At 54.3% G+C, this 26,537-nt stretch overlaps 5 protein-coding genes across 8 annotated transcripts; 3 read left to right on the top strand and 2 right to left on the bottom strand.

Moving 5' to 3' along the window:
• Positions 1-1,461: 1,461 nt before the first annotated feature.
• On the top strand, positions 1,462-12,304 carry PLTP (phospholipid transfer protein). Of its 2 annotated transcripts, none has more exons than XM_077873382.1 (16): positions 1,462-1,594; positions 2,201-2,311; positions 2,396-2,495; positions 3,131-3,259; positions 3,523-3,678; positions 5,026-5,089; positions 5,158-5,221; positions 5,886-5,977; positions 7,767-7,943; positions 8,034-8,093; positions 9,569-9,733; positions 9,829-9,896; positions 11,116-11,158; positions 11,263-11,326; positions 11,411-11,487; positions 11,901-12,304. In XM_077873382.1, the coding sequence occupies exons 2-16, from the start codon at positions 2,212-2,214 to the stop codon at positions 12,027-12,029; spliced, it is 1,488 nt and encodes a 495-aa protein (XP_077729508.1). In that variant the 5' UTR covers positions 1,462-1,594; positions 2,201-2,211; the 3' UTR covers positions 12,030-12,304. The 2 variants fall into 2 exon arrangements, with proteins under 2 accessions (XP_077729508.1, XP_077729507.1); XM_077873381.1 differs by having other exon boundaries at positions 1,500-1,660.
• On the bottom strand, positions 12,148-18,200 carry CTSA (cathepsin A). Its single transcript, XM_077873380.1, has 15 exons — positions 18,047-18,200; positions 17,665-17,867; positions 17,414-17,525; positions 17,084-17,134; positions 16,902-16,988; positions 16,540-16,695; positions 16,163-16,254; positions 15,760-15,844; positions 15,081-15,172; positions 14,922-15,000; positions 14,692-14,831; positions 13,886-13,961; positions 13,142-13,231; positions 12,862-12,966; positions 12,148-12,599 (listed from the first exon to the last, which is right to left on the bottom strand). The coding sequence occupies exons 1-15, from the start codon at positions 18,098-18,100 to the stop codon at positions 12,516-12,518; spliced, it is 1,506 nt and encodes a 501-aa protein (XP_077729506.1). The 5' UTR covers positions 18,101-18,200; the 3' UTR covers positions 12,148-12,515.
• On the top strand, positions 18,158-21,735 carry NEURL2 (neuralized E3 ubiquitin protein ligase 2). Its single transcript, XM_077873395.1, has 2 exons — positions 18,158-19,217; positions 20,223-21,735. The coding sequence occupies exons 1-2, from the start codon at positions 18,476-18,478 to the stop codon at positions 20,336-20,338; spliced, it is 858 nt and encodes a 285-aa protein (XP_077729521.1). The 5' UTR covers positions 18,158-18,475; the 3' UTR covers positions 20,339-21,735.
• Positions 21,355-25,053, top strand: SPATA25 (spermatogenesis associated 25). The gene is made up of 2 exons (XM_077873406.1): positions 21,355-21,475; positions 21,859-25,053. The coding sequence occupies exons 1-2, from the start codon at positions 21,355-21,357 to the stop codon at positions 22,488-22,490; spliced, it is 753 nt and encodes a 250-aa protein (XP_077729532.1). The 3' UTR covers positions 22,491-25,053.
• Positions 23,432-26,473, bottom strand: ZSWIM1 (zinc finger SWIM-type containing 1). Of its 3 annotated transcripts, none has more exons than XM_077873383.1 (2): positions 26,321-26,473; positions 23,432-25,170 (listed from the first exon to the last, which is right to left on the bottom strand). In XM_077873383.1, exon 2 carries the CDS (start codon positions 25,028-25,030, stop codon positions 23,660-23,662), a length of 1,371 nt encoding a protein of 456 aa, XP_077729509.1. In that variant the 5' UTR covers positions 25,031-25,170; positions 26,321-26,473; the 3' UTR covers positions 23,432-23,659. The 3 variants fall into 3 exon arrangements, with proteins under 3 accessions (XP_077729509.1, XP_077729512.1, XP_077729510.1); XM_077873386.1 differs by lacking the exon at positions 26,321-26,473 and adding an exon at positions 26,170-26,299; XM_077873384.1 differs by lacking the exon at positions 26,321-26,473 and adding an exon at positions 26,124-26,257.
• Between the last annotated feature and the right edge of the window lie 64 nt (positions 26,474-26,537).

Below are 26,537 nucleotides of genomic sequence, written 5' to 3'. Positions count from 1 at the left end.
AACAGTGTGCCATATACTGTGCTCAGCACATGCACTAGGCCCATTGAATTTATTCTTGCAATAACTTTATCATTTCTGTTTTAGGACAAGGAAACTAAGTCTCAGAGCTGTTTCAGTAAGGGGTCCAGGAATTGGACCTGAGAACCCGAAAGCCTAGGATTTGAATCCTGGTCTGTCAGATGCAAGAGTCTAAGCACTACTATAAACACCACCTCCCACCCTTTCAGAGTTCATGGGTTCTTCACTAGTAGCTGTATGATGGTCTTTACCTCTGGTTTCCTGCTAAAGCGGGTTCATAGCAGTGCCAACCTCATAGGTTAAGAAGATTAAATGACTTAATCTAGATCTAGGATGACTAACCATCCTGGTTTGCCTGGGATGGAGAGGATTCCCTGGAAGGGAGGCATTCAGTTTCAAAGCCAGGAGAGTCCTGGGCAAATCAGAACATGTTGGTATTCCTACCTGGATGAGTGTTTGATGCTACATACATGTTCAATGGACACTCACCGGGCAGCCCGGGGAACTCAGTGGTTTAGCGCTGCCTTCAGCCCAGGCCTGATCCTGGAGGCCCGGGATTGAGTCCCATGTCAGGCTCCCTGCATGGAGCCTGCTTCTCCCTCTGCCTGTGTCTCTGCCTCTCTCTCTCTCTGTGTCTCTCATGAATAAATAAATACAATCTTAAAAAAAAAAAAAAAGGACACTCACCTTTATTGCTTCTCCTTTCCTCTTTCATCCATTTGACAATAAAAAAAGGAAGCAAGCACCTACTCTGTGCCTGTCCCAGGAGCTGGGAACACTGCAGGTGGTAGATGGAGATCCTGTGCAGAGAATCTAACTGCAAAGGTTCACACACATGCATGCACACGCGCGCGCACACACACACACACAATCCACAATCTCTGGGAAATGCCAAACCTCCCTCTGGGGTGATTCCAGCAGCCTGTGCCCTATCCTCCTGGGCCGGCAGCACTTGCTTGGACCCCAGTGGGAGAAGTGTCTGGGCCTGTTAGGTCCGTAGGTAGTGACATGGAGACATTTGGAGGGCGAGAGGAATGTCCCCTAGCAAAGCCTGTCAAGGAGAGGTCTTAATGATTATGAGTGGAAAGGAGGGAAGAAAATGTGCCTGGGTGGTTCCAAGTATCCGGCACATTCAAGTATCCGGCACATTTTGCTGGATGAGGAAACTGAGGCCCATGACCCAAGTGAAGTGACTTGCTCAGGATCCTGCAGGAAGACGTGGGCATTTGGAATTTGAACCAAGGTCCCAGAGGAGCAAGGACTGTTGGGACTGGGCGGGCCGACTCTTGCACTTCCCTCCCTCCTTCCCGGCGTGGGTCCCCCACTTGTCTTGACAGCGGCCGGGCCTGTCACGGGGCTCCGTGCAGCCCTCTCCACCCTCCCGACTGCCGGCGTTCCGCCCCGTCCCCTCCCAACCCCCCGAGGGAGGAGGGGAGAGCGGGAGCGAGGAGGGGGGTCGGAGAGGCCCGGCGTTATAAAGGCGGCGGGAACAGCACTGCCCGCCAGACCCCGCCGCCCGGATCCCCTGCGCAGTCCGCCGCCCCGCGTGACCGCGCCGACCCCCAGCTCCGCCGCAGTGAGTTGGGGCGCGTCCCCATCCACCCCAGGCCCTCGCGGGGCCGCATGGCCTACTGAACCCGAGGTGGGGAAGAGATCCCATGAAGGGCGCTGATGGGGGGGTACCAGGCCGAACCCTGGTGGCAGGGATTTAGGACCCGGCGGAGCCGGGAGACCCGGGAGCCCGAGGTCGGGCTGGCGGGCCGCGGTGACTCCCTCGGCGAGGGGCCTGGGAGACGGCGAGCCACCCCCCAGGAATGCGCGTGCAGCCGTTCCCATGGTAACAGGCAAGCCGCGCCCGCCCTCAGCTAAAGAAGGGGGAGCTGGGGGGGCACTGGTCCCCGGGAGGTCCAAACTCGTCACGCGGCGGGCGCACGGGGAACCGAGGATGTCCCCTCCCCTTCCCCCGTGTCCCAAATCCTTGGGACCCAGAGCACGAGTCGCATCGCCTCCCTAAGCCTTAGTTTCTGCATCTGCCAAATGGAGGCAATATAGTCGAATCGGTTCCAAATTCCCTGAAGAGCTGTTTCGAGGGTAACGATCCGGCCAGCCCCTCTTCTGGTTGGACAACCGGGGAGTGGGTTTTAGCGGCCCCGATGACCCCAGCGACCCCACCCCACCCCAGGCCCGCTCGCCATGGCCCTCTTCGGGGCCCTCCTCCTAGCGCTCCTGGCAGGCGCTCACGCCGAGCTCCCCGGCTGCAAGATCCGCGTCACCTCCAAGGCGCTGGACCTGGGTAAGGCGCGGGGCGGGCGAAGGCGGAGGAGGGAGGGTGGCCCCGGCAGGGGCGCAGGACCGAAGGGTCTCGCTGCTACCTCAGTGAAACAGGAGGGCCTGCGCTTTCTGGAACAAGAGCTAGAGACCATCACCATTCCGGACCTACGAGGCAGGGAGGGCCACTTCTACTACAACATCTCTGAGTAAGTAGGAGACCCGGGGGGCGGGGTCTCGGGTTCGGGGCGGGGCCTAGGGCCGGGGAACCTGAGAGGGTGGGGTGGGGCCAAATCGAGAAGGCGGGACTCAAGAAACAGGATGGGGCGGAGAAGATAAAGACCAAGCCGGCCAACCTAGGCGGGAGCCTTGGGGGCCGAGGTGTGGCCTAGGAGCACCGGAGAGGCGGAGTCACGAAACTTGCCAATTAATGAGATTGGGGTCTAGGACCCCAGGTGGAGCTGATGGGAGAGGTCTCGGAACTGGAGCCCAGAGCCTCGCTGGGGACGATGGGGGTAGGAGAAATGGGGTATGGAGTGGAACCCAGCTGACAGAGTGAAAATCAAAGGACTCAGTTAAAAGAACAAGTCAAGCAACCACAGGGTGTGGGAGGGAAGAGAATGCACGCAATAAAGCATCTACGAGAAGGGTATGAAGCTCACTCTTAACACCTGGGTCAGGAGCAGCTCCTCTCTGAGCTGTCCCTCGAGAGCTAATGGAATAATTCATTCCCCCCCCACCTCAGCTTCCCAGGCCTGGACTGGAAAAGGAGGGAATGAGTTTCCTGTGCTTGGGTGGGACCCCTTCTTCCTGGTCCTGAAACTGACCCCGAGGCTTCCTGCAGGGTGAAGGTCACAGAGCTGCAGCTGACATCCTCTGAGCTCCATTTCCAGCCAGGGCAGGAGCTGGTGCTACAAATCAGCAATGCCTCCTTGGGGCTGCGCTTCCGAAGGCAGCTTCTCTACTGGTTCTTGTAAGGACCTCACACCTTCAGGAAAGCGGAGGGTGGATCAGGAGGGCTGGGATGCTGGGGGGCTGTGGGCAATACTTTAGCCCTCCTGTGCCTCAGTTTCTTCATCTGTACAATAGGGACAAGCATACCCACTTCATAAAGGTTGGTAGAGCTTGGTAGAATGTTTGATAAACTGCCAAAGCGAAGTCTTGTTAAGAAGTATCATGATGTACTGGGTGGGTAAGCTCCAAAATGGACATTAACTGCTCCCCACCCCCTTGCAGCTATGATGGGGGCTATATTAATGCCTCTGCCGAGGGTGTGTCCATCCGCACTGCTCTGGAGCTCTCCGGGGATCCCACTGGCCGTATCAAAGTGTCCAACGTCTCTTGCCAGGCCTCCGTCTCCAGAATGCACGCAGCCTTTGGGGGAACCTTCAAGTAAGTGCATTTCCAGCCCAGTGCACCCCCTTTAAGCCTTACTGCCCATTTGCCTTGTGCAATGCAAAGTACACAGGCTTGGGAGTCAGGCCAGCTGGGTCCAACTCTCAGCACCCTCATTTCCTGTGTGACCTTGGGCAAGTCATTGAAGCTCTGTGCCTCAATTTCCTCATTGGTAAGATAGGGATGATAATAGAAACTATTTTATAAGACACTGCGAAAACTATTTGTTAATATATGTAAAAATATTTAGAATACGGGATCCCTGGGTGGTGCAGAGGTTTAGCGCCTGCCTTTGGCCCAGGGCGCGATCCTGGAGACCCGAGATCGAATCCCACGTCGGGCTCCTGGTGCATGGAGCCTGCTTCTCCCTCTGCCTATGTCTCTGCCTCTCTCTCTCTCTCTGTGTGACTATCATAAATAAATAAAAATTAAAATATATATATTTAGAATAGTACCTGGCAGGCAGCCCAGGTGGCTCAGCGGTTTAGCGCCTCCTGCAGCCCAGGGTGTGATCCTGGAGACCCGGGATTGAGTCCCACATCGGGCTCCCTGCATGGAGCCTGCTTCTCCCTCTGCCTGTGTCTCTGCCTCTCTCTCTCTGTGTCTCTCATGAATAAATAAATAATCTTAAAAAAAAAAAAGAATAGTACCTGGCATATTAGTGGCTAGCTTCCTAAATAGGAGTAGTTGTGTATGCACAGTTGGGCATGAACTAAGTTCTCAATAATTGGTAGCTCTTACTACTAAAAACAGTAGCATAGTTTCAGGTTTGAGGCTGAGAAAGGAACTTCGTGATACTTCTCAAAGAGAGTGGGAGAGAAAAGATAGTGGATTTATTATCTGGTGTTGGTATACTGTCAAGTTTTTATTTATTCAACAAATGAAGTATATGCCAGTCCCTGAGAATTCCTAAAGGAACTCAGAGCCTAGATGAAGGGACAAAACATTTGTCATCAGGGCTTTGGGGGAGGGACTAAGTACTCCAGGGGTTCAGAAGAGGGTAATCTGGGAAGACAGCCTAGAAGAGTAAGCATCTGAGCCATACAGGGAAATACAGGACAGGAACTTTGAGAGTGGAAGGAAAGGCATGGATAAGCATCTGGAAGTGGGGATGTTTACAGTAGGTTTGAAGAACTGGGGATAAATTCCTTAGGCTGGTGGGGGGCAGGGGTTAGGAGAGGTCTTGAGAATCAGGCTGGAGAGATTTGGAAAACCTCCATTGAAGAGCTGGTAATACAGGTCAAAGTTAAGTCACCTCCTCCCCATCTCTTTGGCTATTGATTTCTCCTGGACCTGGATTGGGATAGGGCGGAGTCTGGGCTCACGTTGTCTCTCTCCTTACAGGAAGGTGTATGAATTCCTCTCCACATTCATCACCTCGGGGATGCGCTTCCTTCTCAACCAGCAGGTACAGCAGTGGTGGGGCGGGAGAGGGCCTCTCTTGTGAAGGCCCTAACTCTAGACCCCACCTCGCAGATCTGCCCCGTGCTTTACCACGCAGGGATGGTGCTCCTTAATTCCCTCCTGGACACTGTGCCTGGTGAGTTGGTGCTGGCTGGGAGGGGAACTCCGGGCCCTGCCTGGGCCAGGAATGGGGGTGAGGAGGCGGCTAGGTATGCAGAGTGGGCTCCTGCCATGCCCTGGCTTGAAATATGGCCTCTGCTGCTGACTTGCCACATGACCCTAGGTAAGCACTCACTTCTCTCTGGGCTTTAGTACCTTCGCTTGGCTGGCGATACCTCCCTCTGGGGTTGTCGTGAGGATTAGCTGAGTGATTGTCAGGGTCCTCGATGTGCCTGCTGATCATTGGGACCCCGTTTGCCTTCATCCCCTGCACTTAATAGGTGCTCAACTAAAATGAATTCCCTTTTCCTCAACTGTGATCTCTGTCTGCTATGGGGTAGAGATCATCACACACCCCACACACGGCATGAGGAGGGAGGGAGGGAGCAGCCAGGGAAAACCAGTGGAGGAAAGGGATCCCCTGCCATCCTGTTTAGGGGGATCTAATGAAACCCTCATGGTAGTAATAGTCATTAATATTGCTGAGCACTAAGTGGTTCCCACATAAAAATAATTGATCCCCACAACAACCCTATGAGGGAAAATTCCTAATCACCACTTTGTGGATGAGAAACAGGCCCAGAAGGGTGAACACCTTGCCCAGCATCACATAGCTTGAGTGACGGAGCTCCTCTCCACAGTACGCAGCTCTGTGGATGACCTTGTTGGCATTGACTACTCCCTCCTGAAGGATCCTGTAGCTTCCACCAGCAATCTGGACATGGACTTCCGGGTGAGCTGCCTGGCTGCTGTGGCATCTCTGGCCTAACCAGACCTCCCCCTCCCCCTTGTCCCCAACTCTCTGGTTTTGTCCTCCTAAGGCACTGCTCTGATGAGACGCTCCACTGCTGAGCATGCCGTGGCTCCCCAGAGGAGGAGCAGAATTAGGTTCAACTCCTGGGTTTGGCTTCTGAGCTTTGTTAATCTTGTCTGGCCCTTTCTTTTTTTTATTATTATTCTTCATTTGAGAGACAGAGAGAGAGCATGAGCACAAGCAGGAGGAATGGCAGGCAGAGGGAGAGGGAGATGCAGGCTCCTTGCTAAGCAGAGAGCCTGATGCAGGGCTCGATCCCAGGATCACAACCTGAGCTGAAGGCAGATGCTTAACCAACTGAGCCACCCAGGTGCCGCTGGGCCCACCTTTTTAACTTCACCCTGTTTCTCTGCAATCATTCTTTCCCAAATATGCCCCTGCTTCCTACCTCAGGAACTTTGCTCAAGCACTGCCTTTTCTCATCTCCCCTGAAGCAGTTAGGACATACAGCTCTATGCACATAATCTCATTTCCCCCTCACAACTGTGTCAGTCAGGCACTAATGTTTTATTCATTTGGGGGATGTGGAGACTTGCTCAGAGGGGTGACATCACAGCCCAAGGCCACACATCTAGTATGTGGCCATTTCCTTTGCTCCCTGTAGTGGAGGATAAGTTTCAGAGCAAGGACTGGAGCCTAAAGTTCAGGTCCTGACTCTGCCACTTACTAGCCACGTGATCTTAAGCAAGTGGTTTACTTTCTGAGCCTGTTTCCTACTAATATGTAAATGGAAATAATAGAGTAAGAAAACATCCCTCCTTGGAGTGTTATGTGGATGAAAGGAGTTGACCTATGTCAAGGCATGGAAGAAGTACCAAGTAAATTCACATTCCCACCAACCGAACACAGTCACACTGGAACATTCTTACATATTTCTTTGCACAGGTATACAGAAGGTCCTTTATGCATAAATTTATGTTTACGTTGCCCATTTCCTGATGATTTTATGGAAAAAAGTTCCCTCTCTCTTCAGTGTACAAGGGAAGTTATTTTGTTGTCTTTCTTAGGAAAATTATAATAGATGCTTAGACTTGCAGATATCATTTCTCCTGGTTATGTATTTGGTATGCTTTCTGATGTTAATTGGCTTTGGAAACCCCTCCTAACTGAACACTGATGATATGTGAGAATTGTTGACTTTATTTAGTTCAGTAATGGCACTGCAGTTCTGTGGAAAACTGTGCTGGTATTTTTAGGAGTCTTACTGAAATATTTAGGTGTGCAATGTTATGTCTGTAATTTACAATACAAAAATGTGAAGCAAAAAAAGGTACTATGTAAATGTAAACAGCAGCTTTTGTCATTACTGTCCTGCATCTTCCAAGGCCCACTGACATGCCACCTCCCCCCCAAACCCTTTCCTGGGTGTCCCTTCTCTGGTCTTCCTGGAGTGCTCCCTTGCAGAACTTGAGCTGCCCTCCTTTGAATGTCTTTTTAGGAGTTGTGCTAATGAAGGCAGCTGGCTGGCTCAGTCAGTAGAGCATGCAGTTCTGGATCTTGGGGTCATGAGTTTAAGCCCCACATTGGGTGAAAAGATTACTTAAATAACTATAACTTAAAAAGAGGAAAAAGTTGTGCTAATGAATCCCCTAAAGACAGCAGCTGGGTCCGAGCCCCACCATCCCTCAGAGTGCCTGGCATAGGGAATGGGAACATCTGGGTGCTGGGCCACACTGCCTTGGCTCTGACCCTGCTCCCCCAACTGCAGGGGGCCTTCTTTCCCCTGGCTGAGAGGAACTGGAGCCTGCCCAACCGGGCAGTAGAGCCCCAGCTGCAGGAGGAGGAGCGGATGGTGTATGTGGCCTTCTCAGAATTCTTCTTTGACTCTGCCATGGAGAGCTACTTCCGAGCGGGAGCCCTGCAGCTGTCACTGGTGGGAGACAAGGTATACCAAGGCCTGTCTGTGGGATGGGCAAGGGGAGCCCTGTCACAGAACTCCAGATGACCCTGCCTCATCCCTAATTCCCCTCTCCAGGTGCCCCACGATCTGGACATGCTGTTGAGGGCCACCTACTTCGGGAGCATCGTCCTGCTGGTGAGTGTTGATGGGCGGTGGGTTTGTGGCCAGGGTGGGTGGGTGTATTGCTGGGATACAATGAGGGGACACGTGAGGTGTGTAAGCAGAGGCTCCCATGGCCACCATAGAGTAGACCCCTGTCTTGGCCTGGCCTCTCGCCTGTAGCCAAGTCCTTTACTTACTTACTTACTTACTTATTTATTTATTTTTAATTTTTATTTATGATAGTCACAGAGAGAGAGAGAGAGAGAGGCAGAGACACAGGCAGAGGGAGAAGCAGGCTCCATGCACCGGGAGCCCGACGTGGGACTCGATCCCGGGTCTCCAGGATCGTGCCCTGGGCCAAAGGCAGGCGCCAAACCGCTGCGCCACCCAGGGATCCCTTATTTATTTATTTTTAAAGATTTTACTTATTTATTCATGGGGGGGGGCAGGGGGAGAAGCAGGCTCCCGGCAGGGAACCCGATGCAGGACTGATCCCGGGTCTCCAGGATCAGGCCCTGGGCTGAAGATGGCGCTACACTGCTGAGCCACCCACGCTGCCCCCAAGTCCTTTATTTGTCAAGCTCCTTTCCAAGTCTGTGAAGGGCCCTCACTACTTCCTGTTCTTCATGAAGTGAGGAGGAGGACAGGCTGAGACCCAAGCTCTGTAAGTGTAGGGATTGTAACAATGACCAATATACTTTTTAAAGTTAATTTAGTTATTTAATAATCTCTATGCCCATCCATCATGGGGCCTCAAACTCAAGACTGCAAGATTAAGGGTCACATGCTCTACTGACTGATCCAGCCAGGCACCACTGATGTATTCTTCTTTTTGCTTATTATTTTCCTTTGTTTGATGGTGGGAGGTCAAAATTTAAAAAGGATCTCAGTGATTATTCACTGAATCAATTCATGGAAAGCGATTAGGGTTAAGTGCTCAGGAAACACTAGCTGCTGTCCCCCCTGCTGTCATCCCTGTCAACGCCATCAGCCTGATGGCCAAGCACTGGTAAGGGCAGACTCACTTTCCAGACTGGGTTTGAATCCCTGGTTCTACACCTAGATGACCAAAGAACCTTGGACAAGTTACTTAACCTCTCTGTGTTTATTCATTCTCAAAAATGAGTATGATAATGCCCGTCTCACGTGATTATAATGAAGTTTAAATGAGCTAACACAGGTGAAGCATTGGTCAGCGCCTACAGGAGAAAGAGCACAGCGGTTTCCAGAAGGGTGATATGACAGAGGGTGGGGATGTGCAATGCAAACACTGTCCCCGAGGAGTCTGGATGGAGACGGATCCCCACTACAGAGAATTCAGGAAAGCAGGAAAAGGAGGAGACATTCCATCCCTTGTGTGAGCAAAGGCACAGAGGCTGGACACAGCCTTCATATTCATATCTGTCTGGGCTCCTAGTGGGCAGAGCCTGAGCCTCGCCATCTCCCCTCCCGGGGCTCATCAGGAAACAGATCTGGGACTTGACCTCCCCTCCCTATTCTGTCCCCAGAGCCCGGCGGTGATCGACTCCCCGCTGAAGCTGGAGCTGCGCGTCCTGGCCCCGCCTCGCTGCACCATCAAGCCTTCGGGTACCACTGTGTCTGTCACTGCCAGTGTCACCATCGCCCTGGTCCCATCTGACCAGCCCGAGGTCCAGCTGTCCAGCATGACCATGGTATGGGCACCAGAGTGGGGGCCACTGAGGGTCAGGGACAAGTGTGCTGTGGACCCTGTGGGTTGGTAACACCTCCTCAACCCCCTTGCCTGCAGGACGCCCGTCTCAATGCCAAGATGGCACTCCGGGGGAAGGCACTGCGCACCCAGCTGGACCTGCGCCGGTGAGTAGATGGCCCAGATCTCGGGCAAGCCCTGAAGCTCCCTGAGCCTTGGTGTCTTCCAGATAATTGCACCTGCCCAACTACTGGGAAGCTAAAATTCTCTCAGATCTCTAGCCACTGGAGGGCTGGGGTCTTTGCTAATTCATAACAAATGCATTTCATTCAAGTGTAACTTCTCTGCATTGTCTTATAACCCAGTGGCAGGCAGAGCAGGTATTTGAGATGACCAAAGTGGCCCAGCAAGGTTAAATGATATGCCCATGGTCACACAGCAGAGAGCCTAATGGCATGGGTTCAGGCAAAAACCTCGGCATGATTTTTGTGATCCTGAGAAGAGTTGCTTTATCTTCATTTTTTTTCCTTAAAGATTTTATTTCAGAGTGAGGGAACAAGAGAGTGCACAAGCATGAGCGAGAGGGAGAAGCAGACTCCCCACTGAGCAGGGAGCCCAACATGGGGCTCAATCCCAGGACCCCAGGACTATGACCTAAGCAGAAAGCAAAAGCTTAACTGACTGAGCCACTCAGGCGCCCCCTATCTTTCATTTTCTTCATGGGCTAAATACAGGGAAAAATAGCATCTACTGTGCTAGCCACAGGTAGCTAGTGGCTCCCATGTGGCAAGTGTAAATGCACAATGTTTGCAAAAAGTTCTACCAGACAGCAATGTCCTAGGGGTTAAATGAGATACTGTGGGGTACTGGTTGGGAGCCTAGATTCTAGAGGGAGGTTGTGCCCTTTACCAGCTGTGAAACCTCAGGCACATTACTTGCCCTCTCTAGGCTTGAGCTGCCTCATCAAAAAAGTGCAAATTGCTTAATAGTGCCTACTTCTTAGGGTTATGGGATTAAGTCAGGTTGGCATTTTAAAATATCTTAATATTTAACTTCTGTGACATGCTTCGTATTGGTCAGGGAGTAAGCTCTATTAAGGTTTATTAAGTAAACACAAACCATACATGAATAGCTGCCAGCACAAGTCTGGAATACAGGAAGTGCTCAACAAATGAAAGGTAGCAGACTTGGAGAAGAGGAGCCCCAAGAGGGAGAAATGACTCACCCAAGGATGCACACCTGGCAGGTGGCAGGCCCCCAAATAGGTGTGGAGGTGGGAGCATCTGAGGCTGAGGCTCAGGGACTTTGGGTAGGTAGGCCTGGGTGGCCTGAGGAAGGGGTGTTTCCAGGGCTGGTGCCCATTGGATAGTTCTTTCTCTTCCATAGGTTCCGAATCTACTCGAACCAGTCTGCATTGGAGTCACTGGCAGTGAGTTGGGAGCGGTGGGGGTGCCGAGGCTGGGTCAGGGCGGAGCAGCTAAGGCAAGTCCACTTCCTGCTGGCTGCCCTGACGTCCTGCCTCCTCCCTCCCAGCTGATCCCACTGCAGGCCCCTTTGAAGACCATGCTGCAGATTGGAGTGATGCCCATGCTCAATGGTAGGGCTGGGGGACGGGAGGCAGGAGAGGGAAAGGAGAGGGAACTGGGTGGACCCAGGCTAAACCAGCTGCTCCTACCCACAGAGAGGATGTGGCGGGGAGTGCAGATCCCACTACCTGAGGGTATCAACTTTGTGCGTGAGGTGGTGACGAACCATGCGGTGAGTAGGGGGGTGATGGAGGAGGGCAGAGCCTCCCCACCCCTGCTTCAGAACTCATCTTCTTCATCAACAGCCCCTCCCATTTGAATCTTCCCTTATCAGACTTCTCCAGCCCTCTGCACAGCTGTGCCCTCACCTTGTAACCCTCTCCCTGGATTCCATCCCCAATATCTACTAATCTTGAATCTCTGAGCTAAGAGGTCACCTCTAGGAAGCCCTCCTTGACCCCCCCAGACGTGCTCCTGCAGCCTTTCTTTCATACCCTTCACAGGGAGTTAGAAGAACTTCTTTGCCGTTCCTCCTCTCCCACTAGATTGAGAACCCCTCAAGACCAAGAACTCTGTTTCTTTACATTGAAATTTTTGGCCTCTGTGATGGACTGAACAGACTCCTTTCTCTGCCCCACCGCACAGGGCTTCCTCACCATTGGGGCCGACCTCCACTTTGCCAAAGGGCTTCGAGAGGTGATTGAGAAGAACAGGCCTGCCTCCAGGGACCCCTTGGCATCCAGTGCCCCACCACCCTCCACGACAGCTGCCTGAGCCCTCAAGCCCGCCCTGGCAGGGGCATTCAGGACTCCAACACCTCTCAGCCCCTCCCTCAGCCCCTCCCAGCCTATACTGTCCAGTCTAACCCCCCAGTGCCACAGAGAAGACAGGGTTTTAAGCTATACCCAATTTAATTCCATAATCAGTCAATGCATCAATTACCGTCCATCCACCCTCCCCGTGGGCTGTCCTGAGCTCTGCTATGTTCCAGTGCGTTAAGGGAGGGGGCCAGGCCCCACCCCAGTCAGGAATAAAGTGCTAACCCCCCAGTCTGTCTATGTGAGGCACTGGGGCCTGGTCTTGGAGGCAGAGGGGTGTGGAAGGGGCAGGGGCCGCGGGAGGTGGGGGTGGGGTGGGGAGCAGTTCTGGAGGCAGGGACCTGCCCCACAGGGGCATTTTGCATAAAGGAGGACCTCCCTTCTAGCAGGAGGGGTGGGAAAAAGGAGCTGGATTAGACAGAAGGGGACTGACTGGTCTTCATCAGTATGGCTGCTTATTCAGGAAGCGGGAGAACATGGTGAGGGCCGCCTGGGGTTTGTCCGTGGGAACCATGTGTCCAGCACCCTAGGAGCAAAGCTCTGTGAGATCACCTTCCGTGTGACCCCTGCCCCTGGGTGCCACCTCCATCCTACTGGATGCCTCCAGCCAGTAGCCTTCCTCTTCTCCCAACCCTGTCCCAAGCTCTGCATTTTTCCCACTCCTCGTCAGAAAACTTGCTTTTAGGGGCCCAGATAGTAACCCGGTGTAAACAGAAAGAGAAAGCAGAGGATGGTGGCTCCTGCCCCATCCCCTCCAGCCAAGCCGGCCCTCACCAGCCAGGCCCTACCTTGATGGTGAGAAAGGCGATGTGAGAGAACTCCTTCACGAAGCCAGCAATCTGCTCCCCACTGTCCCCGTAGTCCACTAACCAGGGCCGGCGTTGGACCTCCATCTGCCCCACCAGGAAAGACTCAGCAGCCTGCGGCCACCCCCTCATCTCTGCTCACAGCTGCCAACAAGATCTCAGGGGCCCGGAACTCCCCCAGGTTTGCCCTCTCTGTCTGCCCAGAGCCACACTCCAGGCACAGCTGCCCCATCCCTCCCCAGAGCCGGGATCCTTGCCTTACCTTCTGGTTAAGGGAATCCACAAACCACTCATCCCCCATGAAATTGCAGGCCATGTCCACATCTCCGTTGTAGAGCAAGATCCGGTATTTCTGGAGCAGGGCAGGGGGAGCTATGGGGGGTCTGGAGGGAGCCCAGGCCCTTGTTCTTCCCTGGTTCAAGCCCTACCCCTTCAGGGAATTCAAGGAGCCCAGGCAAATAGCACGAAGCAGGAACACTCATGTTTTCTGTTTCCTACCTGTCCAGTGCTCTACTAAACGCTTTAGCTGTGAAGGTAGATACTGTTTACTATGATTACCCCCACTTTCAGGTGTCAAGATATGAGAAACCTGCCCAGGGTCACAAGGCTAGTAAAGGAACGTGCATACAGGCAGTCTGACCCTAGAGCTCATGTTCTAACCACTGTGTTGTACAGAACCTGGCCCTGCCCCAGCTCTCTCAGGGTCTCCCAGATGATCTGGGGACAAGGCCCTCAAGGCCCTCTTCTACCCTGGGCCTCCCGTTTGCTTGTCTGTGACATATTCCCATCAGCTCTCCTCAAGTCAAGATCTCCTTGGCTGAGGCAGACCCCTCAGCCTCCTACGACAGAGCAGCACAGGGTGGAGACAAAACCATGTTCAAATTGTGACCCTGCCAATCACTGAACTTCGTTTCTTGGAGTGTCAGCTTCCTGCATCTGGACTGGCACTCTGAAGGGGGTCCCGAGGCCACTGGTAGTCCCAGCTATGCCACCCCCACTCACTTACCTGTGTGGTGAGCAGCTTAAGGTACTGGGACTGCATGCTCTGGTAGAGACGGCGGTACTGTATATTCACCAGGAAGCTGTGGGAGCACACAGGCAGGCCCGGGGAAGACAGTCAGAGAGGCCCTCCCTTCCTGCCACCACCTTTCTCTGAACTCCAGCATAGGAGGCAGAGTTGGGATTCAGTCCTCTCATGTCCCCTCTCTAAGACTGACTTGGCTATGGGGCTAGAATTAGAGGTCCTCAACTCCACCCCCCATCCCCACCCCCCGCTGTATAGAAACGTATACAGGAACACCTAGTGATTGATTCACAACCGGCCTATAGTGCACAGGGGCCCCCAGGTGTGCGAGTCGTGTGTGTGTGTGTGTGTGTGTGTGTGTCTTTTGCAACAGTAGGGCAGGAGCACAGCCCAATCAGAATGGATCTGAGTGGCCCCTGCTGTGCCAGGTGGCATCCTTGTACTCACACGGGTCATTGGAGATCCAGGCCACTGGGAACAGGAGGGGAGTCAGGGTGGGGGGAGTGTGTGTTTACTAAATGCCAGAGCAGTAAGTGCCACTTTACCAACCACTGTGGCCACATAAGAATGAACTGGCTAAATCTCAACCAATTTTTTTTTTTAATTTTTTTTTTAATCTCAACCAATTTAAGGGTTAAATATCCTGCACAACTCAGTCTGACACACCCTGAGTGCCTGGGGTACTACTCCTGAGAAACCTTAGTCAAGGGATCCTTGGGAACTTTTCTGAGCCCTGAGAGCCCCGAGAGCCTGCCATCCCCAGGCCCCAGCTGGCCACAGAGCCTTACTTGCACATGTCCCAGCGGGGCAGCTGCTCGGGGATGTGAAGGGCCTTCCGCACATAAGGGTTGTTGAGGTAGGTGGAGGCAGCCGTGGTGTTGGTGCAGGGAGGGTCCATGCGCAGCCTATCATCGGAACGCAGCAGTGCCTGGGGGCACAGACAGAGGAAGATCAGGTGGTTTCCTGGCCCTAACCCCACTGGGAGGAAGCCCATGGTCACACACACCAGATGCCACACCTGATGCCACACCCGCTTGAATGGCAGGCGAGTGAAGATGTTGCCCAAATCGTGGAGCACCACGGTGTCCTTCTCATACCTGCAAGGTAAGTAGGGGCTGGGCACCTCGGCCTCTAGGTGGTGCTGGGCCAGGCCTCCAGGGTGCACCGCAGGGCCTACCTTAAATGGCCAGGCACCCCCCCAGCACATGGGGCATAGAGGTTGTAAATGTTGAGGCCAGAGTTGCCCACGATGCGGGATACTTCCTGCAGCTGCAATGACAAGCCGAGCAACCATGTCTCACTGAGCCCTGGCCTCCCCACCATCTCACCAACTTGGCCCAAGATTTATTGCTTTCCTACTTCACCACTGGGCATTACCCTTCCCCCACTTTTTTATAGGTAGGGAAACTGAGGCACAGTGGAAGGAATCTGCTTCCACTCGGGGTCCAAACTCTGGTGCCACTACTTCCTAGCACTGTGACTTCCAGCGAGTGACTTTAACATTCTCAGCCTCAGTTTCCCCTTCTGGAAAACGTGGATAATATAATCTCCCTTAAAGGAGAGTTCTAAAGATTAAATAATCTGTATTGACCTATTTCAGCCTGGTGCCTGGCATATAGTAGGTGTTCAATAAGTGAGAGATCCTTTCCCACGGGTTACAGGATTTGCCCAGAAAGTCACAGGAAATGGTATTAGGAACACATCCCTAGATGTGTCCCAGAAAACATAAAATTGCTGGAGCAAGCAGGATACGAAAGCAATAGGGGATGGGGTCAGGAGTCCCCAAGGAGAGAATGCGGTCCTATTCTCAGGGCTGGGGGTGTCAGGGGTGACACAGGTTGGGGGCAGAACCTCACATTTGTCACGCATTCTGGGTCGGTGTTGTCATAGAAATTACACTTGTTCTGAGAACAGCAGTGGGTCTGGAGGGAAGACCAGAGCCTGTAGGAGATGGATAAAAGCGTTCAGGCCTAAGGCGGGGCTCCCACCTTCTCCTCCCACTTCCCACCACCACCTGACCCCAGGGGATGAGGAAACGGATCACAGGGAATGGTATGTAGGTTCCAAACCTAGCTGCTCTGGGGCCATACTGCCAGTGCTCCTTAGTCTCTTTCAGCACCAAACACTTCCAGCAACCCCAGCCCCCACCTCCTGCTCATAAACCAGGGTAGGGCCTAGGGTATCATGTGCCTGGAGGGCAGACATGAGCTCTTGTGACCTGCCCCACCCTGGAGATTGCCCAACTATCCCCTCCCATACCTGTTCCCCAGAAGGCCATGGTAGTAGGCGAAATAGACCAGGGAGTTGTCATTCTGCTCATAGGAGGAGAGTCCATTGCCCACAGCCAGCCCCTGTGAAACACCCAGGGCATTCAGGTCATCTGGAGGGAGAGGAGCCTCCCTTGACTACACCCAGACCTTCAGCAATCTGGAAGCTGAAATCCAAAAGTGGTTTATGGGAAGGCCACACAGAGTAAAAAATAGAGTGGGATGGGTGACAGGTGAGCTTCCTGTTGTGGTAGGCTGGCTGGTGGCAAGCATCTTGCAAAGGAGACCGGGCAGGGAAGATGGCCTGTTTGACTTCACTAAGGCCACAACCATGAGCTGCCTCACCTCCCTCCTGCAGTGGCCCTGTACCTGAAGGTTCATGCTGGGATCCTGCATGACCAGCACTGCCAGGGTGGGGATGTAAATGCCAGCATAGCTCTCTCCTGTCAGGAAAAGCTCATTGTCCTTGTACTCCGGGAAGAGGCGGAAGAAATCCTTAAGGGCCTCATAATTACTCTGGGCGACCTAAGGAAAGCAAGATGGAGGGAATCAAAAGACTCTGGTATTTGAGCTGGAAAAATATCAGAGATGACACCCACCCACTGTGAGCAAGAGGAAGTGGCTTAGGCGAGACCACACATATCATGTGACACAACCAAAAACGGACTTTTGTGTCTTGCCGCGCTTAGAGAACCAGAAAGGCTGGGGCACGGGGCAGGCACTGGACTCACCTCCGTGTCATTGGTTGCGTAAGTCTTATCATCAGAGTAGGAGAAGCCCACCCCAGCTGGGGACTCAAGATACAACACGTTGGCAATCTACAGAGGAGGAGGAAACCAACTGAAGAAGGCTCCCCAACCCAGCCAACTGCCCAGACACCCCCCACCCCCAGGACCCAAGGCTCCAGCTATACCAGGTTCCAGGAATAGGGGTTGTACTCAAGAGTGGCACCATCTGGCTGCACCTGAGGAGGAGAGAGATGGCTGACTGCCAAGGGCCAACTGGGTAGAAGGAAGGGCCACGGTGCTGGGCACTTCCCATTTGGGCAAAACCCCTGAAAAGTACAGATAGTCAAGCCAATAGTACCGATCAGGAAACCCAGACTCTCAAAAGGGCACACTTGGAAACACCTCCAAGTCGTGTTCTCCCTCCTCCCGGGCTCTTTCCTTTAGGCACGCTCCGTTACCTCTCCCCTGGCCCGTGGTTGGGGTCCGGGGTGGGGGGGCAGTGGCTTTCCACTCACCAGGAAGGGGCCGTGCTCCGTGAGAAAGCCATCTAGGGAGCTGCAGCCCGGCCCTCCGTTGAGCCAAAGCACCAGAGGGCTGCTCTTGGGATCCTTCTGGGACTCCACAAACCTGCGAGGAGGCAGAGCACGGTGGGTGCAGGCGGAGGGGCCCCTGCCGGCGCTCCCAGCTCGCAGGCTCCCTCGGGGTCTCCGGCCCCTCCCCAGCTCGCACCCCGCGCCCGCCCCGCCCGGGAGGGAGGGCCGCAGACCAGTAGTGGAGGTGCTTGGGGCCGGAGCCGCGGAGGTAGCCGGAGTACTGGCGGAAAGCCGGCTGCTTGGCCAGCCCGGGCAGGCACTGGATCTCGTCCAGGTCCGGCGCTGCCTGGCCCGGCGGCGCCCAGAGCAGGAGCAGCAGCAGCAGCAGCAGCAGCAGCCGCAGCAGCCACGGCGGCGACGGCGCGGCTCGGACCATCTGCCACGGGAAGCGAGGCGGGCTGTTTCCGCGCTCCCTCGCTCCTCCGCGCTTCCGCGTGGCCGCCCCGCGGAGGAGCTGGAGGCGGCGGCGACGGGAGTCCCCTGCCCGGCCCCGGCGCCCACCCGCCGCACCGTCCCGGACCGCGGGTCCCCTCCAGCCTCCCGGGGCGCCCTCACCTCGGCTCCCCCGCGTCCTTGCTCTCCAGGAGGGGCCCGGCCGCGGAAGGTCATGTGAAGGCCGGGTCACGTGGGCGCCGGCGTCACGTGACGGTCGCCCTCCGGCGCCTCTCCGGTCCCCCGGGGACCCGGGGCTGCTGGCGGCGGCTGCGGCCGCGCGGGGTCAGAGCCCGCGGGCCTCCCAGGTCGCCTCGCGCGCGCCAGCCATCAGATGACCCAGATGCGGGCGGCCACGATCGCCCGGCCTCCCGGGGGCCCAGGTCCAGGCGGGATGGCTGAGCCAGCGGCGCTAGGACCCCCGGGCAGAGCCTCGGGGAAGGCAGTCGGGGGGGTGGGCGGGATACCTTACTTGGTGCCCCCGCGGTCACCCTCTGAGCACGCCGCCCAAAATAGCCCCCGGCGCCCGCCGGTCTGTCTCGTGGCCGGGAGATGGCTGCTGTCTCCGACCCCGTGGACCTGCGTGCGCCCTGGAGACCCGCGCGCCCCGAGCCCCCTCCCACCCGCTTCCACCAGGTGCACGGTGCCAACATCCGCGTGGACCCCTCCGGGACGCGGGCCACACGCGTGGAGAGCTTCGCTCACGGCGTATGCTTCAGTCGCGAGCCGCTGGCCCCGGGCCAGGTATTCCTGGTCGAGATCGAGGAGAAAGAGCTGGGCTGGTGCGGGCACCTGCGCCTCGGCCTGACCGCGCTGGACCCCGCCACCCTGGCCGCCGTGCCCGAGTTTTCGCTGCCCGACCTGGTCAGCCTCGGCCACACCTGGGTCTTCGCCATCACGCGCCATCACAACCGCGTGCCCCGGGAGGACCGCCCGGAGGCAGAGGCGTTGGCTCCCAGCCGCCCCCCTGCCCTCCTGGTGGAACCGTATCTGTGCATCGAGCAGTTTCGAATTCCCCGCGACCGTCTGGTGGGTCGCAGCCGGCCCGGGCTCTACAGCCATCTCTTGGATCAGCTGTATGAGCTGAACGTGCTGCCTCCGACCGCGCGCCGCAGCCGCCTGGGCGTTCTTTTCTGTCCGCGCCCGGACGGCACGGCCGACATGCACATCGTCATCAACGGCGAGGACATGGGCCCCAGCGCCCGGGGGCTGCCAGCCGCCCAGCCCCTCTACGCAGTGGTGGACGTGTTTGCCTCCACCAAGAGCGTGCGCCTGGTCCAGCTCGAGTATGGCTGTAGGTATCCCCCCCCTTGGGCAGCGACCCCTCCTGGCCCAGCGTGGGGACCGCAACTTGCTAGGATTCCCAAGCCAGCTGGCAAGGCCCTGCCTGGTCTGTCCAGCGTTAGTTTCGAAGTTGGGGGAATCTGACTTCAGATTCTCTCTCTCTTTGCGATCTTGGACAAGTAGCTCCCTGGCTCTGGGCCTCAGTTTGGCCATCTTGGCTGTGATCCATTAGGATCTTTGCTTTGCTAGTATTTTCTGTATTAACCTAGGGCAGGGATTCTAAACTGATTTTACACTTGGGCTGCTGTGTAAATGCTTTGCTCTTTTTTGTTTTGTTTTTTTGTTTTTTTTTCTTTAAATCCTGTGCTCTTTTATTAGACAAATGCTCCTGGATTTGAGATCCCAGTTTATTTTTTTAAAGATTTTATTTATTTATTCACGAGAGAGAGAGAGAGAGAGAGAGAGGCAGAGACACAGGCAGAGGGAGAAGCAGGCTCCATGCAGGGAGCCTGATGTGGGACTCAATCCCTGGTCTCCAGGATCACGCCCTGGGCCGAAGGCAGCGCTAAACCGCTGAGCCACCCGGGCTGCCCTGGACATCCCAGTTTAAAGGCATTGTAGGTGCCAGAGTGAGACGTCTTAATCATAGGGTCTGGCCCTTTATAGCTCCATTAAGTCCCTTATTTATGAATTCAGTGAACTAGAACCCCTTTGGTGTCAGACCTGTGCTGGAGCCTGGGCCGTGCACAGGGGAATCAGGCACTACCTATAGCCCTCCACCCCCAAAACTGCTAAGGGAGGGTTAAAATAGAAATTGGCAGCATTGTGGATGTTTTGAAAGAGGTACTTATCTCAACCACACGTGCAGCCCAATGACGAAACCTGGGCCTTCAGAGCAGAAGTAACTAGCCCAAGCTAATGACAAAGGGAGAACCAGGACCTAGATCTTCTGGATGTCAGCCTCAGACCCCTCCCCCTCCATTTCAGTTTGTCTTTGACAGCCTTCTCTCCACAGTGCCGTCCCTGCAGACTCTGTGCCGCCTAGTCATCCAGAGGAGCGTGGTGCACCGGTTGGCCATTGATGGGCTCCACCTGCCGAAAGGACTTAAGGATTTCTGCAAGTATGAGTAGAGGCCTGCAGCCACCCTGGAACTGGGCCACATGAGCCTGTCCTGGCCCCGGAGCTGTGGCTGGTCTGAAACTGGCCATACTGCTGCCAGCCAGGCCTGGAAATAAACACAGCCGGTGCAGACACCAATCACTGGAGGGTCTCCTTGCCCTGGAAGCCCATGAGGGGCACTTCTTTTAGAATCACTGTGGGTCAGCAGGTCTGAACAAGAGAGAGCATTTCTGATGTCACCAAGACCAGTGGTTCCTAGCCTGGGACCCTACTCATTCAGGTTCTCTGAGATAAACTAAAGAGCTGATGCCCCAAACCCCATTTCCAGAGATTCTCATTCCATTTGTCAGAGGATCAGGCCTAGACCTTGTTCTTTTGTAAAAGCTCCTCAGAGATTCTAATACACAGCCAGGATTTAGGATTCCCCTAGAATAGAGATCTTGATTTTGGCATATATAATAACCATTTGAGGGACTTTGAAAAATACTGCTAACTGGATCCGACTCTGGGATTCTGATTTAATTGGTGTGAGGTGAGGCCGGGCATCAGGATTTCTGAATGCTCCCAGGAGAATTTAATGTGCATCCCAGGGTGAGACCCAGTGCCCTGGACCAACGACATCATTTTGGAGATGGGAAGCCAAAGCCTAGGATGGAAATGTATTCCAAAGTCACACAGCAGATGAATGAGTGCAGAGCACTCCTCTCATGCTGCAGAGCACAAAGCACTTGCCTCTATTTGTATCTCTGATCATTTGCTTCCATACAAATAGCTTCATATCATCCCTACAACTTCTGGTGAGGTAGTGGGTAGGCATTACTTCCACTTTACAGAGGAGAATATCGAGGAACAAAACTGTCTGAGTGATTTGCCCAAGGTAGAGGTAAGAACCTAGAATGTCCAGTTCCTGGTCCAGCACTCTTTTAACCCCATCCCATTGTAATATACAGGTTCTAGAATGAACAGGTCAATGCTGTGAGGTGGGTTCCAGGTGTAAAGGGCAGGGACTATGAGGTGACATTCTAGAATGGTGGGAAGGGTAGGACAGGAGGCAGATGACTGTTCCCTCACAAACGGGGGCTTTGGGGCAGCCATGTCCTACTTCGTGTCTCCACAAACTCATCAAGGTCTTCTGCCTTCCAGCCAAGGTGAGAGAGGGGCTCCTGGAATTGGAAGGGGTACCACAGCTTTCCCTGAAAACTTGTTTCCTGGCTCTGGGGAGGTGGAGGTTCTGCTGAACATTTTTGGGCTGGCCCTAGAGTCAATTCTGTGAAGAAAGCCATTCCAAAAGTCCTTGCCAGGAACTACCTGCTTGCTCACTCGTTCATTCAACAAACACTTCTCCATTCCTTACTTGGTGCTGGGGACTGGGGGTGTGGATATGAATAAAACACCTAGTTCCCAACCACTAGACAGCCCTCCTGGGCTGGTCTTAATTGCTCCTGTTTAATATTCTGCTCCTATGCCCTGCCCCTCAGGGCCTCCTGAAAGAGACCAAGAATAACATTCCATCTCATTCTTGTCTCTACAGGTGGGGCTGCTTCTCCAGGCTCATCCCTTGGCCTCTACAGTCCTGTAGAGCCAGTGGTGGTGGCCTCTGGTGGACTAGGCCCACTGAGCCAGAAAGCTGAGCAGGTGGCACCTGTTGCCCAGGCCTGGGGCCCAGCCCTGGCAGTGCCGGAAGCCAGGGGCTGCCCTGGGGGGGCTAGCTGGGAGATACTACAGTGGACTGAGTATGGCCGATACAACCACAAATTCCCCTATGCAAGGCAGCCAGAGAGCCTGGGCTGGGAGGATGGCTGCTCCAGAAGCAGAGCTCCCCAGCTGGGTGGCCCCAGCAGGCCTGGGCCCCTGCTTCTGTGTGGGCTGTCACCAGGGGTTCTACCGATGCCCTCCGAGGCAGGGGGGACGGAGGCCTGCTCCCAGCCTGACATCTGCATTCTTACCCTGGCCATGATGATCGCTGGCATCCCCACCGTGCCTGTCCCAGGCCTGAGGGAAGAGGACCTGATCCGGGCCGCTCAAGCTTTCATGATGGCCCATCCAGAGCCAGAAGGGGTTATGGAAGGGGCGCGGTGCGAGCAGACACATGCCCACACAGCCTCAGGGCAAATGCCCCTAATGAGATCCAGGAGAGGCCAGCCTCCTGGCTCCTGCTTGTAGCTGGATGAAATAGCACCAGACACATAGGGTGGCTTCTCCGCATGGTTTTTGGGCAGACAGAATTGGGGGTACCTGTGACAAGGATGGGGGGAGAGGGTGGTTGTTTGAGCCACCCTGATGAACACAAGCCTTTCATCTGAGTCATCAGGGCCCAGACCCCAGAAGTTTCTCCAGATACCTAAGTCAGGAGATAGGTCTTCTCAGGGTAGTTACAATGAAAATTACCTGAGGGAGCCCAGCTTGGAGTGGAGGCCTCTTTTGTACAGTTTTGGGATTTGATCAAGATGTACAAAGTCCTAGGCCATGTGAACTTTCCTCTTACCTTACATTTCTCAGCCAGCTGAAGGCAAGTGAAGGGACGGACCAGAGGCAAGGAAGGAAAATGAACAGTTATTTGAGCGCCCACTGGTCATTGGGCCCATTACATGCAGGCTCTCCTTTAATCTCACCAATGCTCTGAGGATCTCCATTTTTACAGATGAACAGATTGAGCCTTTTGAGGGGTGACCTGCCTGATGTCCCAGAGCTAGTAAAAGGCACAACCAGGCCTCAAAAATCAGGCAGAGAAAAAACCCAAGATTTGCATGTAGTGTCAGACTCCAAAGTCTATTCTTTCCACAATATTTGCTGTCTTCTAGAAGACAACAAAAACTAGTCAAGTGCTGGAACAGGCAACATTTGACTTTAATGACCTCTGGGTGGGGACCGGGGGACAAAGGCTGGGATCCATCTCCTCTCCTCTGTGAGTCAGGTGAGTCATCTAATGACTGCAGAAGCTATTACCAACTCCTGCCCTTGATCCCTTATCTACACCCAGTGTCTTACTCTAGAACAGAAGCCACCTGTTTCAGTAAGGCCCTTGAGCTAAGTGGTTTTTAATCTTTTGAAAAGGCTGACAAACAAAAACCAAACCAAGAATATATATACAACAGAGACTGTGGTCAGCAAAGTCTAAAATATTTATTGCCAGGCCCTTTACAAAAAAGGTTTGCTGACTCCTGTCTTAGGGAACTAGACACATTTTAGGTAGCACGCTGTAGTAGAAGACCCTTGTCCTTTCCTGGGAAGAGGGCCCGCAGGAGTATAATAGTGTGTGTGTGTGTGTTGTGTGTGGGTGGGTGGGTGTGAGTGTGTACGTGTGTATGAACATCTCTGGGCATTTAGGGTAATCAGAGCTGAACCTGCTCATAAGGGCCGATCCAGCTGTCCGCCAGTTCCCGCAGGGTGCTGTACCTCCGTTCAAACTCCTCCTGGCTGCAGTGCTGCAAGAGCTGACCCACCTCCTCGGTGAGGAGAGCCACGGCCAAGTGCTTATCCAGCGTCTCACTCCACTTGCTGCCCAGGATGTTGTCTAGACTGGCAGCACAGCCTGCTGTCCACTGAGCTGGCAGCATGTCGGGCTGGAGCACCTGGTGGTGGGCACTGAGAATGGCTAGGATGTGGCGGCAGGGCAGGTGGAAGGCCTGGTGAAAGTAGCAGCTGCAGCTGGCAGGGGGCTGGGGCTGCACCCTATGGGTGTCCTCCAGGATCTGGATGTTCACCTTTTCTGAACCGGAGCCAATGAGGTGCACAGATTTTTGGACCACAGCGAGTTCACCCAGACAGAGCTGGGCAGCTGGCCCCGTGCAGATGGCATTGAGGGAGTGCTGGATGCGGGCTTCTACTATCTGCTCCACTTTGGGGCTTTCGGGGCTGACGTCTAAGGCGGCATGATTGTTCTGGGGACTCAGGCCCAGGCTAAAACTTGCCTTGTCTCCAGAGTTCTGGTGCATGTATCGGAGCAGAGAGACCATGCCTTGTTCCACGCATGGGGTAGTGCCGAAGAACTGGCTGAGGACGCGGGTGGTGACCTCCAGGCCTTGGAAGTAGCGGCTGCTCTCAGCTCGGCTTCTCCAGCGGTGGGCCAGCCAGATGCGGTCGTTGAGCAGCCAGTGTGAGTGGAGCTCGGGCAGCTGGGTAGGAGGGATGCAGCTGCTCAGGAGTGTATACAACTTCCTTAGGTTGCCAGCTGTGGCTGAGCACATCGTGCTCTGCAGGGAAGTAAGGAGCACCCTTTCCACAGGCTGTCCAAGTGACAGCTGATAGAACTTGCCCTGGAGGAACTTACAGATGTGGAAGGCTGAGAGCAGGACCTCGGCCGCGGGAAACTCCATAGCAAGGGTGGGCAAGGGGAGGAAGTGAGGATCCACCAGGATGGTACAGACTCTCTCCCATGCTGGGTTAAACTTCTTGAACACCTGGAACATCTGGGCCAGGCCCTCAGCATCCTCTTTGGCAGGAATGGCAAAGTAGACTGCCCGGGCGAGATGACCCTCCAGCTGCACCCGAGGTCCATCTACCAGGAAGGTATATAGCACCTTGCCCATTGGGTTATAGGTCCGGTGGATAAATAAGATCTCAGGGAAATGGGCAAAGACACCTTGCATAAAGCAGCTCTGGTAGTTGAGGGTATCTAACTGAGCAGTCTTGCTAACCTGATACAGCAGCATAGGTGGGTTTGGGTCCTCAATCAAGAGCTCATTCAGCATTGTCAGGGCCATGGGGGAGATGGGAGATGTCTAGATGCCACAGTCAAAATATTTTCTCTGCAAAGTCCAGGAGACTTTCAGGATCTCAAGCTCCAACTAAGCTGAAGCGTGAGGCTGGAATGTAGTTCCCCGATCTTGTTCCAAAGATGGGCCTATGGAGAGGAACAGAAGTTTAAGGAGACAGTAGGGGCTTGGTTCCTCAATTATTCATCCAGACAATATTGCTTACTCTGTATCCTCACTGTCCTGGGCGAGATACACAATAAACATGTAAAGAAAGATATAACAGGCAAGACCACAAAACTGGGTAACAGGTAGAAGGTAAGTTGGGGGAGGGAGGGATACTTCAGTTAAAGTGGTCAGGGAAGCTCTCTCTTGCTGGGGAGGGAGATGACATTGGAGCTGAGACCTAATTGATAAGCTGGCCATGGAAAGATTCAGTTCCAAGAGATTTAAATGGGTGTGAAGGCTAGAGCTGCATATGGTCTTTTTGTTTTTTTTCTCCTCAAACAGCATTTATTTATTTATTTATTTATTTTTTTTTTATTTATTTATGATAGTCACAGAGAGAGAGAGAGAGAGAGAGGCAGAGACACAGGCAGAGGGAGAAGCAGGCTCCATGCTCCGGGAACCCGACGTGGGATTCGATCTCGGGTCTCCAGGATCGTGCCCTGGGCCAAAGGCAGGCGCCAAACCGCTGCGCCACCCAGGGATCCCTCCTCAAACAGCATTTAAAATATTTGTTTAGCACATTATATTTACAGATTACTGCTTGGCATCCATTCTTCCATTTGGTCCTAGTATACATAAGAGAACTTTTATGATGCTGGGCAAGTCAGTGACTCCCTCTGAGCTTCAAGCCCTTGAACCACAAACAGGGGCTATCGAATGTGCATGGCTGACTTCTCCTGCCTCCCCGGAAATCCCTCTAAATGCAGTACTCTGTCCCAATGTTTACTCAATTTGGCCCCAAACCGGGTTACTGTCCCCATTTTACAGATGAGAAACTGAGGTTCAAAGAGGTTAAGTGACTTGCCCACCATTACTCTGCAAGTAGCTGGAAGCTGAGCCTTTGGCTCGGCATCCTGGCTGCTTTGCACAGTACCTGAGGTCTAAACACCAGAGAGGGGGCGCAGCCTGTGACCTCTCACCCGGGTGGGAGGATGTAGAGGTCGGACGTTCTCGTCCCGAGTCCGGCCGGAGCCAGAAGAGAAGTCAACCTCCCACCCCTTTGGGAGCTGTGTCATGGCTGACCGCGGTCATCAGTTGCCTCACACCTCCACCCCTTCAGAAATCACTCACCCACGGCCTGGCTCCGTCGCCATTTCTCCCTATTTGACCCTGGCTCTGACTCTGACTGACCTCTAGGCTCACCAACCGCGGCGCCAGCTTCGCCGAGACTCGGGCCAATGGCCTGAAGAGTTCGCGTTCGGCCTTTGGGGCCTAGACCAATCGTAGCCCGGCGATCTGTGGGCGGGCGCTGTTCCCAGGGTTACGAGGGGCTCGGCTGGCGGTGGCC

Source organism: Canis aureus, chromosome 26 (assembly GCF_053574225.1).
Source record: "Canis aureus isolate CA01 chromosome 26, VMU_Caureus_v.1.0, whole genome shotgun sequence".
Classification (NCBI taxonomy): Eukaryota; Metazoa; Chordata; class Mammalia; order Carnivora; family Canidae; genus Canis; species Canis aureus.
The sequence above is the reverse complement of the archived record's forward strand: the minus strand, read 5'-3'. Positions and strand labels throughout refer to the sequence as shown.

Excerpts from the sequence above, each read along its gene's own strand:
- NEURL2 (XM_077873395.1), top strand. The coding sequence starts at position 18,476 with ATGGCTGCTGTCTCCGACCCCGTGGACCTGCGTGCGCCCTGGAGACCC. Across the intron at positions 19,218-20,222 it reads GGTCCAGCTCGAGTATGGCT|TGCCGTCCCTGCAGACTCTG; the intron begins GTAGGTATCCCC and ends TTCTCTCCACAG.
- CTSA (XM_077873380.1), bottom strand. The coding sequence starts at position 18,100 with ATGACCTTCCGCGGCCGGGCCCCTCCTGGAGAGCAAGGACGCGGGGGA. Across the intron at positions 17,526-17,664 it reads CCCAAGCACCTCCACTACTG|GTTTGTGGAGTCCCAGAAGG; the intron begins GTCTGCGGCCCT and ends GCCTCCTCGCAG. Across the intron at positions 15,173-15,759 it reads ACCCAGAATGCGTGACAAAT|CTGCAGGAAGTATCCCGCAT; the intron begins GTGAGGTTCTGC and ends TTGTCATTGCAG.
- SPATA25 (XM_077873406.1), top strand. The coding sequence starts at position 21,355 with ATGGTGGGAAGGGTAGGACAGGAGGCAGATGACTGTTCCCTCACAAAC. Across the intron at positions 21,476-21,858 it reads TCTTCTGCCTTCCAGCCAAG|GTGGGGCTGCTTCTCCAGGC; the intron begins GTGAGAGAGGGG and ends TTGTCTCTACAG.
- PLTP (XM_077873382.1), top strand. The coding sequence starts at position 2,212 with ATGGCCCTCTTCGGGGCCCTCCTCCTAGCGCTCCTGGCAGGCGCTCAC. Across the intron at positions 2,312-2,395 it reads CTCCAAGGCGCTGGACCTGG|TGAAACAGGAGGGCCTGCGC; the intron begins GTAAGGCGCGGG and ends CTGCTACCTCAG. Across the intron at positions 5,090-5,157 it reads GCTTCCTTCTCAACCAGCAG|ATCTGCCCCGTGCTTTACCA; the intron begins GTACAGCAGTGG and ends CCCACCTCGCAG.
- ZSWIM1 (XM_077873383.1), bottom strand. The coding sequence starts at position 25,030 with ATGGCCCTGACAATGCTGAATGAGCTCTTGATTGAGGACCCAAACCCA.